General features: G+C 40.6%; 1 protein-coding gene across 1 annotated transcript in view; it reads left to right on the plus strand.

Annotated features, from left to right (window-relative positions):
- Positions 1–12,279, plus strand: part of LOC123621201 (leucine-rich repeat-containing protein 37A2-like) — a 45,636-nt gene that overhangs the window by 26,870 nt on the left and 6,487 nt on the right. The window contains exons 9-12 of the mRNA XM_045527035.1: positions 7,345–7,463; positions 9,742–10,014; positions 10,276–11,537; positions 11,879–11,983. Of these exons, the coding sequence (XP_045382991.1) occupies positions 7,345–7,463; positions 9,742–10,014; positions 10,276–11,537; positions 11,879–11,983 (1,759 nt within the window). The remainder of the gene's footprint in view (positions 1–7,344; positions 7,464–9,741; positions 10,015–10,275; positions 11,538–11,878; positions 11,984–12,279) is intronic.

Consider the following 12,279-nt stretch of genomic DNA (forward strand, 5'->3'; position numbering starts at 1 on the left):
ATTATATGCGAATAGCATATCATTTTATACAGGCATTTGAGCATCCACAGATTTTGGTATCTCCAGAGAGTCCTGGAACCAATCCCCCATTGATACTGAGGGACAACTGTTCATTCCTTTTTATTGCTGAGTAGTATTCCAGTTGTATAGATATATCAGTTTACCCATTCATCAGTTTATGGACATCTGGGTTGTTTCCAGTTTTTTGGCAATTATGAATAAAGCTGCTAAAAACTCTCATATGCATGAAACGTATACTTTCATTTCTTTCAGGCAAACACCTAGGGGTGGGATTGCTGCATCACATGCTAAGTGCATATTTAACTTGTTAAGAAACTGCTAAACTGTTTCCTAAAGTGGCTGTACCATTTTGCATTCCCATGGGCAGTGTGAAAGTTGCAGTTGCTTCACAGCATCAGCAGATCCTTATATTTCAGTTTTTTAAAAGAAATTATAGCCTTTCTAATAGTAGGTGTGTAGTGGAATCTCATTGTGGTTTTAATTTGCATTTCTTTAATAGCTGATGATGTGGAATGTCTATTCGTGTGCAAATATCTTCTTTACTGAATTGTCTGTTCAAATCTGACCCCGTATTTTAATTAGATATTTATTCTTTTTTAGTTTTAAGAGTGCTTTTTATACTCTAGATATAAGTCATTTGAGATATGTGTTTAGTAGATATCTTTTCTCGGTTGTGGTTTGTCTTTTCATTCTATTAAAAGTGTTTTCTGAAGAAGAGAAGTTTTTAGTTTTGATTAACTCTCATTTAGCAATTTTTTTCTTGTGTGCTTTGTGCTTTTCTGTGTCTTAGCTAAGACATTTTTGTCAAAGAACCCATTGTCTAATCCAAAGTAACAAAGATTTTTCTCCTATGTTTCCTTCCAGAAATTGTATAATTATTAATATCTTTAGGTCTATGATTCATTTTGAGTTAATTTTCATGTATGATGTGACGTATTTCAATTTTTTGCAGTTTTAAAAACTATTTCTTTAGGGTCCTGTGTGGTAGTTTGATACACAACTTACTGCAGCTTAAATTGTGCCGCCACCCCCCCCCCGCCCCCCCCCCCCCCGCCAATATGGAGGCAAGCTAAATAGAAACCTGCTGTTATTCCAAGGCTAGGTGAGAAGACTACACAAGCTTAGTATGGAAAAAGGCCCTCATTTAGCACTCTGCTCCAATCGTTTTTGCCAGATCTCTCTCTTATCCTCACCATGTCAGATCCATCTTACTGCTCTAGCCTTATCTTTCTCAACGTCTTGCAGCGTCTTCCACATTAGCTAGATGCCTTCCTCTCTGGGTTGTCAAAGTCCTCATCATCAACCAGCTTTCTCAGTTGTCCGAGGTAGTGGGGTTCTGTCTGCTTTCTTCTTGACCAGTAGTGGATAGGAAAAGTGTTCTCATTCTCTGTAGCCCTTTGCCACCAAGGCCATAAAGAGATTAAAGCAACTGCCATGTGGAAGTTCATTATCGGAAGTCCTCAGGAGTTTACACACTTATATACAAAGTAAGTAGGCCAGCTCATGTGAGTCTTAACTGTTGTGAGTAATGGTTGTTTGTTTTTTTTTTTTTAAGAGATACGGTCTCACTCTGTTGCCTAGGTTGGAGTGCAATGGCATGATCATAGCTCACTATAACCTCCAACTCCTGGGCTCAAGCAATTCTCCCGCTTCAGCCTCCTGAGTAGCTGGGGCTACAAGCATGCACCACCATGCCCAGTTAATTTATTTTTGGTTTTGGTTTTTGGAGAGACAGGTCTCGCTATGTTGGCTACTGGTCTTGAACTCCTGGCCTCAAGTGACCCTCCCACCTCGGCCTCCCAAAGTGCTGGGATTACAGGCATGAGCCACCACGCCCAGCTGTGTAATGATCTTTAATGCATATTGAAAAATTATTATTCTCAAATAAGGATACTCTATAGCTCAGGTCATTTGCAGTCTCAAAGATCTGTCAGTATATAGTAAAACAATTCTTTACGTTTATCATTACTTGTATAATTTCTAGCTCATACATTTTAATGAGTAATAAAAACTACAATACTTCTTACGAAGTGTCCTTGCTAAAAATATTCCCTTGTGATTATAATCAAGTTGATTGAGGAACATTGCATAAAACAATTGGCTTGACTGCTTCAAAAATATCAGTGCCATAAAAGATTTTAAAAAGATGGGGAAGCATTCTAAACTGAAGGAGACTAAAGAATTATGAAAATTAAATGCAATATTTAATGTTTGATTAGATTCTGGATTTTTTTTAAATGCCATGACATGATCAGGACAATTGGGAAAATTTGTGTATGGACTATATATAGTAAAAAATGATATTAACGTTAAATTTCATTTTGGGTGGTAATAGCATCACGGTTATATAGGAAAATGCCTTGGTTCTTAGGGGCTACATGCTGAAGTATTTAGTGGTGAAGGGTCATTATGTCTGCAACTTTCTCTCAAATAGTTTGCCCAGACAATGTATAGACATACACACATGGAAAGCAAATGTGGCAAAGTGTTAACAACTGTTGAATCCAGGTGAAAGGTATGCAGATGTTCATTATACTATTTTTTCAAGTTTTTTATAGATTTGAAAATTTTCAGAATAAAAATTTGGAGCCAGGAAAGCAATAACAAAAACTTTGTGTCAAGTTTAAGAATGGTACATATATAAAATGCTAGGTTACTGTTCTGGGTCCTTTCTTTTTATATGAAGATCAGAGGCTTCCACTGGACCCAAAGGAATCATATTAGTCACCTGTAATTAATCCTTTATACATTTGAAAGATGTGTCAGGCCAACTTACTGGATGCAGTTTTAATCTAAAACTCTATATATCATACTCCCAACTTACAGCCTTATATGTATGCATGAAACACACTTGTTTCCATGGTCCTAATGTGGTCCTAATAAAATCATCCTTTTGGAGGGTGCAGAGAATACCCCAAACAACCCAAGGTAGGAGAGCATCATTACTTTTCTGGCAGTCTCTGCAAGTGAGCAACTAGAGCAGTTAACATTTATTGAGCATTCACTGTGCACCAGGCACTTTTCAGGTATTGATTCATTTGATTCTCAAAGCTTATTAGAGGTAGGTGCTGTCATAATGAGGAGGCTAAGGAACAGTGATTAAGCAATTTGTCCAAGTTCACATTATTAGCAGAGCTGGTATTTGAGCCTAATATGGAGTCTGCATTCTTAATCACCATGCTATACTGCTTAAGGTTAACCTTGAGAATTTACTCCAGTTACTTTGTATCTTCTTGAAACTGCCCCAGTAAACCACAACGATAGGCTAATCAATTATCTTGGTTATCTTTTTTGCCCAAATTTATATTTCGACCAAATTAAACCTACCAGAAAGATGAAAGAATAGAACAATGTACACCCATGAGACCTTCATGTGGATTCAATTGTTAACATACATACTTTTCTTTCTTTCTTTCAAATATTAAACCAACATTGCATATTCCAGGGATAAACACCACTTCATCACAATATATTGTCTTTGTATATATTGGATTTGATTTGCTAAAATTTTGTCTGGAATTTTTGCCTCTACGTTCATGAGGGATATTGCTCTGTAGTTTTTTCTTGTCTGTCTAATTTTGATGAGGTAAAACCTGGCCTTATAAATGAATGGGAAGTATTCCCTTCTCTTCAATTTTCTGGAAGAGTTTGTGTAGAATTGATATTACTTTTTCCTTAAATGTTTAATAGAATTATCAGTGAAGCCATATAGGATTTGAACTTTCTTTGTGGGAAAGTTTTAAACTACCGATTCAATTAATTTAACAGTGATACTTAAGTTACATATTGATTCTTTAGTAAACTTTAGTAATTTATGTCTTTAAAGGAATTTGTCCATTTCCTCTTGAGTTGAATTTATTGGTATAAAGTATTTTATAATAATTCCTTATCATTTTAATATCTATAAAGTCTATAGTGATATTATCCCTTTCATTCCTGATATTAATAATTTGCGTCTTCTCTCTTCTTGATCATCTAGAGGTTTACCAATTTTATTGATCCTCTCTAAGAACCATCTTTTTGTTCCACTGATTTCTTTAATTTTTTTTTTTTTTTTTTTTTGTGAGACAGGGTCTCACTCTGTTGCTCACGCTAGAGTGCAGTGGCATCATTACAGCTCACAGCAACCTCAAATTACTGGGCTCAAGTAATTCCTGCTTCAGCCTCCCAAAGCTGGAACTACAGGCATGTGCCACCACACATGGCTAATTTTTAACTTTTTGGGAGAGATGGGGTCTCACTATGTTGTGCAAGCTCGTCTCAAACTCCTGGGCTCAGGTGATCCTCTCACCGCCTCAGCTTCCCAAAGCGCTGGGATTACAGGCATGAGCCACTGCACCCAGCCTGATTTCATTTTTTTGTTTTTCATTTTATTTCACTTATTTCTGCTTTGTTCTTTATTTCCTTTCTTCTCCATACTCTGGGATTAATTTGCTCTTCCTTTTCTGATTTGTTGAGGTAGAAGCTGAAGAAACTGAGTACTGCTTTAGCATCATCCTACATGTTCACCTATTGTGTTTTCAGTTTCAGTCAGTTCAAAATGGTTTTTAATTTCTGTTTTGATTTCTTTGATCCATGGGGTTACTTAGAAATGTGTTGTTTAGGCCAGGCATGGTGGCTCATGCCTGTAATCCTAGCACTTTGGGAGGCCGGGGAGAGAGAATCGCTTGAGGCCAGGAATTCAAGACCAGCCTGAGCAACACAGCGAGACCCCATGCCTACAAAAATTAGAAAAAATAGCTGGGTGTGGTGGCACGTGCCTGTAGTCCTAGCTACTTGGGAGGCTGAGGCTGGAGGAATGCTTCAGCCCAGGACTTTGTGGTTAAAGAGAGCCATGATGACGCCACTGCACTCTAGCCCGGGCAATAGAGCTAGACCTTGTCTGAAGAAAAAAAAAAGGGAAAAAAGAAATGTATTGTTTAGTTTCCAAATATTTGGGAATTTTTCAGATCTTTCTGTTGATTTCTAATTTAATTCCATTATGGTCAGAGAAGAGAGAACCTATATTGAATGACGTGAATCCTTTTGAATATATTGAAATTTGTTTTATGGCCCAGAATATAAGTTGTTGCACAACTCACTGATGCTGTGTTTGTTTTTGTTGCTTTGTTTTGCTGCTTCTTATGTTGCATGTGGGTAGTTTCTATTGCAATGCCTTCATATTCACTGATCTTTTCTTCTGCAGTGTCTAATCTGCCATTCATTGTGTCCTGTGTATTTTTCATCTAGACATTGTAGTTTTTAATACCTAGTTCAGTCTCAGTCTGTTTTATATCCTCTATGCCTCTACTTAACATTTTTACTCTTTAAGTTTTTGAAATAACTGTTTTAATGTCCTTGTCTGGTCATTTTAACATCTGTGTAGGTTCTGAGTTGGTTTTGATTGATTGCTTTTTTCCTTCAATATGGGTCATATTTTCTTGCTTCTTTGCATGCTTGGTGATTTTCTATTTGATTCTAGACATTGTGAATTTGAGTTTGTTGAGAGTACCCATTGCCCCACGAATCACGAGGTTTTCCAGTCTAGCTTGTGGTAACAGGCACTATTCCTAATCCTGTGCAATATCTGATTATTCTTCTGTCTAATCCTTTTGGGTGGTTCTTTTCCTAGCATCAAGGAGTTTCTTCACACACACGCACCAATCAGTACTTTGCTGAATGCTAAGGCGATCCCTCTGCCTATCCCGGAATTCCCTGTCTGTGTGCCTCTTTTCTCTCTAGTACTTTGCAAGGTGGGAATTCTTGCCACTTTGGTTTTCCCAGACTCTCAGCTCCATTTCCTTAATCAGAGAGTCCACTGGTCTATGCCTGAGTTTCCTCTCCCTGCACCACGGCCTGGAAACTCTCTCAAAGCGGTAAGCTAGGGCAGTCACAGGTCGCACTTCATTTACTTCCCATCTCACAGAGATCACTGTTCTTCATTGCCTGATGTCCAGTGTCTTGAAACCTGTCGTTTAATATATTTTATCTGGTATTTTTAGTTGTTTCAGGCACAAGGCTCAATGTCCCTATTACTCCATCTTGGCCTGAAGCCAATACTATTCTTTAAGTCTGTTTTGTTTTGATCCAGGATCCAATCAAAGATGAGGCATTGCATGGCATGTCTTTGTTTCCTTTTGTCTAAAACATTTCTCTACCTTTTTTGGTCTTTTGTGACATTGGCACTTTTGAATAGTCTAAGAAAGTTGTCTTATAAATTCTCCCATGATCTGGATTTGTCTGTTTCCTCATGATTAGATTCAGGTTAAACATTTTTGGGACGAATACTACATAGGCGATGTATCCTTCCTACCTCATGACTTCAGGTGGCCCATGATGCTAAGTTTAATCACTTGATTAAGGTGTTATCTTCCAGATGTCTCCATTGTAAAAGTATCTTTTCCCTTGGTAATTAATAATCTCTGTGGTGATACTTTGGTATCAGTGAAGATCCTGTTCTCAAACATCTTTTTACCCAACTGTGCATCCGTGGTGATCCCCATCTGAATCAATTATTATGTTGGTGGTTGCAAAATGACACTTTTCTAATTCTGTCATTCTTCTACATTTATTAGTTGGCATTATTCTATTAAACAAGGACTCCTCCCTTTTCTTTTACAGCATCCATGTGAATTCATGGATTCCTCTTTATAGTAATTATCTGGTACCTTGTTATCGTCATTATTCTTTTGAATGCCCAAATTGTCCAGGTTTGGCCAATGCAATCTCCATTATTGTTTAACCCCACAATATGGATTAAACTAAGCTGTTATTTATGCCCAGAGTAATTTCTAATATCTACCACTCTCAACAGTAATTGAGAAAGGGACTTCAGAAGTTGGGGGCTTATTTGGACTCTTCTTAGAAGTCTGTCTTCTTGCTGTGTACTCTCAATCCAAATTGAGACTTTTGAGTTGGGAGAAGATAACTTCTGAATTAAACTACAAATCAAATCACCCAATTTTAATCCCTTTTATTTTATCTTAATTTTTATTTTTTTAAGAGACAAGTTCTTGCTATGTTGCCCAGGCTGGTCTTGAACTCCTGGCCTCAAACAGTCCTCCTTCCTCAGCCTCCCATGGGGCTAGAATTGCAGGTGTAAGCTACCATTCCTGGCAACTCTAATCTCTATCACCTTTATTCTAGGCATACCATACCCACTGCCATGCTCACCCACCTCTGTCCTTCCTGTCGGCCATCTGGTTCCTACCCAACGACTGACCAGGCCATATGCCTCAAGAACTCCTTTTTGCCTCCGCCTGTGGTAGCCTTGGCCTGCCTCTTTTACCAACAGAAGATTGGTACCTACTTTACGTTAATTTAATTCTCTGTTTCCATTTATAGGATCTTACCTAGCCGTCTGGCCTGCTGCCTCTGCCAATTTAAAAGTAATATTGAGGCTGTCTGCAAGACAGTGAAGCTACAGTGTGAGAATGCATGTTTGACAAGCACCACAGATTGTCGTGAGTCTAAATTGCCTGATGATAAATATTTAAATTTTTATTTGCTGTTTAATTTTTAATTGTTAATTGATAGTTTTTAAGCTAATGATGTCATTGCTTTATTTTTATTCATTCATTCAGAGTTAAACTCCCTAAATTTCTGAACTAGTCCCTTGCTGAAAGTCAAGTTCTCAGTTATTATTATGTAACTTAATAATATAACTGTTCCATGTCCATAAAGGACCAGGAGGAAGGAATGGAAGGGCAAGGGCATAACATTATTGGCCACAACTGTGTACTGTGCCCTTTGCTTGGTGTTTTGCCTCCTGGTGACAACTTGTCCACACAGCACATCGCAGTTTATAAACGGGTTTTATATGCATTAGATCTCAAGTGCCCTCTGCCTTATAGGACAGGTGTAGATCTGGTTTTGGTTTGTTTGTTTTTATAATTTTATAGAAGAGTAAAAGTGACTCTGTTTTATTTGGAACCTGAGAGTTTCTGGTTCCACAGCCAGAAAATGCTACCTGGCTCTTCTAACGGAATGGAGGGCTCTTCCGTTCTTAGACTGTCCAACTCTGAACTTGCTCTGAATCTTAAGCTTTTCTAGCCACAGAGCAAACACTCAGGTGCTTTCAAGTGTTTTTCTACATATTGGGTTTATTAGCGCTAACTTCATGACTTCCAAAATGCGACTGCTTTCATGTCCAGACAACCTGAATACGGGTCTCTACCAGTGACACGGGGCAGATAATCAATAAGAACACTTTGCTACTTATAGAAACACAGTGTTGCTCACTTTCTACAACAGTTCTTCACCAACTGTATTATATTATTCCCTTCTTCCCCAGAGGTGGGCAGAACAAACATTTTTAATCTTGTTTTACAGATGAGGACAAACGAGATCAGAGGCGTTAAGTGCCGTAGCCTATCGCCAGGTCTTCTGTCCCCAACTCTGGGTTCTCCACAAGCCCATGTTCCTTCTTTCTCATAGTGCTTACCTACTCCTTGGACCCTCACCACCACCACAAAAACTTTTAATTCTGGAAAAGAAACCCAGCTACACCATGGTACACTTGTCCTTCATGCAGTTAGAACCTTTGGATGGTACCCCAAGTAAAGCTGGAAATTACAGAAATGAAATAAAAGCAAAGTAGGCATCTGACAAAAGTTGCTTTTTCTCTTCTGCCTCAAGTAATTACCTCAAGTAATGGTTTTTTGGTTTTTTTTTTTTTGAGACAGAGTCTCACTCCGTTGCCTGGGCTAGAGTGCCGTGGCGTCAGCCTAGCTCACAGCAACCTCAGACTCCTGGGCTCAAGCGATCCTCCTGCCTCAGCCTCCCAAGTAGCTGGGACTACAGTCACGCACTACCATGCCCGGCTAATTTTTTCTCTATATATTTTTAGTTGTCCTGCTAACTTCTTTCTATTTTTTTAGTAGAGACGGGGTCTCGCTCTTGCTCAGGCTGTTCTCGAACTCCTGAGCTCAAACAATCCGCCCACCTCGCCCTCTCTGAGTGCCAGGATTACAGGCATGGGCCACCGCGCCCGGCCCTCAAGTACTGTTTATCCAGAAATTTCTGTCACTCCTTCAATTTATTGAACATTCCACACAGGCATACAATCTGGCAAATGAAAACTCTCTTCACGTCCACCCGAGATCCCTGCCCAAATTTAAGGAAAGAACCGGGATGGACCTACTGGTTTCTGTGTGGAGAGAGCCTCCTGCCCTGGGTGCCAGTACACATGGCCGCAGGGGCCTCGCAGGGGAACTGGCAGGGAGGCGGAGAAGGCCGCGTCCAGAGGAGGACCTCTCAGCAGTGGGCGTGGGGCCTGTGCTCTCGCTCCCCTCAGGGGACTGTCTTTCGTCCTGTTCCTCTGTGATGGCAGCGAGAACGCAGGCGTGCCCCCTGCATGTGAGCAGGACAGCACGGGCTAGGGGAGCCTGAGGAAGCAGATCCGCAGAGAGGCTGCCTCAGTGGGGGGCGCTCGGCTTCCGCCCTGGGCTTGGGCTGAGTGCTGGGCCCTTGCGGACCAGTGGAATAATCCTACATAGAGTTGCTGTATTTCACATTATGAAATGTTCTCAGTAGGTAGCCACTGTTTCAAAAGATGCCTCTTTCTCCTTTTGCTGTGGCCATCTCATAGGTTTCAGTTTGGGTTAGTTTTTCTCCTCTCTGAGTGGCACTCACCTGTTTGGTGACTGATAATTTCTTTGACTGGGATATATGGTTGTGGCCTGAAAAAAAGCTGTTCCATCAGTCTTCCATGATCAAAACCAGTCTCTTCTTTTTTGACAGGTGAAGAAGCATCTCTAGGGAATACAGAAGGATCGCTCATGAAGGTATTACAAGCGCGAAAGAAGCACACCAGCACTGAGCTGACTATTGAGCCAGAGGCACCCTCGGATAAACATGGCATCAGCTTGTCAGGCTTCACGAACGAGCCGCTGGGCTTCAATGATGAAAGCGATGTTATTAGTGAGCTAAATTACATATTGCCTTACTTCTCAGAGGGAAATCTAGAAGATGTGGAATCAATGTTATTACCGTTCATTAAACTGCTTTTGTCAAATGAACAAGATGGAGACAAGCCCCTGAGTCATCTGCAAAACAATATAAAGACCCCCTCTCTTCAACCTGCATCCAACAATCCAACTTACACAAATAAACTGAGGAAACTCTATTTTCTGAAAAATTTATTACATGCAGAAATTCAAGAAAAAATTGATGAGGTTAAAAAGAAAGAAAAAGCTACCATGCTTATGCAGTCCAGCCTTTTAGGTCCCAAATTTAAACGCCAAATCTTTCCTCAAAAATTGGAAACCGCTCAACCACAGGAAAACAGCCTGGCAGACACTGAGGGTATAGGGAAAAGGCGGCAGAGGATGAAGATAGTCCTCAAGGGGCCCAAGGGCATAAGGAAAAAGCTCTTAGTAGAGGAGAGAATCTGGAGGAAACAGAGTGCCTGGCCAGTTGCAAAGGAAATTGCCGAAGCAAGAAGGCTTGGGAGACCAGTCCCAAGTGAACTGGAACACCTTCCCGGGGTGCAGAGCCCCAAGAAGTTTGTGGGAAGCTCCTTGCACACCAAGCCTTCGTTCACGCAGGAGCATGAGGCAGCTGTCTCTTCTTTACTACAACAGGTCTCGGTGGGCGTGCCTGCTGCTCCCACCACTGCAAAACCCCCACCTAAGGTTAAAAACAAATCAAAAGACTTGACCGACACCATTTTTGTTTTAGAAGACGCAAATGCTAGAGTTAAAAGTATGGAGGCTGCTAAGCCAATCGTACATTCCAGAAAAAAATACCGCTTTCGTAAAACTCATTCCCATGTGGCCCATGGGACACCCAAGGGCAAACTAAGTCAAGAGGTCAAAACGGAAAGTTTGCTCAAAAGACTGGTGTTTGCAAACAGGCCTCCGTTCTCTGCAGTCAGGAGCCTCATCAATTCCCCTTCACGTGAAGCTTTTTCATCTTCAGGAGACCCGAGTCATCAGGAGAATCCTTTTCCAGAGTTATTTTCCCTTTCAGAAGTTTCTACAGCACACATTGGTACATCCCCTGAAGGAAATGCTTTCGAAGCAAAGATTTCTGTAGGAAGCACTGCTGTGCCCAAAGAAGCTGTCCCTGAAAGCACAACCTATGAGAATCCTTCCACTGCAGGGTCCACTGGGGCTGCATTCAACATAATGCCAACGGTTAAAGAAGCCAGCGAAACCCAGTGGGAATACCACAACACCGGCACTGACTTCACCCCCATGCCCCACGACTTTAATTATCCCGTGCGCTCATCCCCAGGTGATCAGTTTGAAATGCAGCTAAACCAGCAGCTACGATCCCTCATCCCCAACAATGATGTGCGAAGGCTCATTGCTCACGTCATCCGGACTTTGAAAATGGACTGTTCTGAGAGCCATGTGCACTTGGCCTGTGCCAAGCTCATCGCTAGAACAGGCCTCCTGATGAAGCTTCTCAGTGAGCAGCAAGAAGTGAAAGTATCCAAGGCAGAATGGGACACAGATCAATGGAAAACCGAGAACTATATCAGTGAGAACACAGAACCCCAGAGCGAGCAGAAAGAGCAGGAGTCAAGTGAGGTGAGGACAACTGCAGAAGCAGGATGGACTTTTCCATCATTTAGCACAGGCCATGAAAACACCCACACAGCGAGACCCGGGTAGACAGGCCCATATTTTGTCCTGGCCGTGACACTGATCTCCCACTTTGCTCATTTAGGGAATGAAACAGACCTAACACTCAAGATAAATTGTAGAGCAAAATGCTTAATAATAAGATTATGTAACACATTAAACTTGGTATGTTCTTTAAGAACCTATAAGCTACTTACCTGGAAGAATGGGGTTTTAAATAGTTAGCTTTCATCCTTTCTGTCTCTTTGTTTGGTTTTTTTTTTTAATTGTTCTTTCCTTTTTTTTAGCTCACTAAAAAAGTTCCAGGATGTGGCTATAACAACAAACTCATCTTGGCAATATCTGTGACTGCAACAGTGACGATTTTGATTATAATTTTCTGTCTCCTTGAGGTAAGGACAACAGTTAATTCAGGTCTCCAGAATACATCTTTTACAATAGATTCAGAACCCATGAATTGAAAATCAAATCTACTTTCCTACCTACTATTACTTGACATTCCTCTTCAGTCACTAAGACTGAGGTATGCTTTGTTCTTTTATTGCAAAGTATATACAAGGATTTTTGAAGTAACCCCACTCCCAGGAGATCACTGTGGATTGAAACCAAGTTAACAAACCACGATGCTATTTTGAGAAGTTAAAGTTAAGAAAGCTAAAGTTGATATGACAGCAAAATTTTTCCAACC

Source organism: Lemur catta, chromosome 15 (assembly GCF_020740605.2).
Source record: "Lemur catta isolate mLemCat1 chromosome 15, mLemCat1.pri, whole genome shotgun sequence".
In the NCBI taxonomy this organism is placed as follows: Eukaryota; Metazoa; Chordata; class Mammalia; order Primates; family Lemuridae; genus Lemur; species Lemur catta.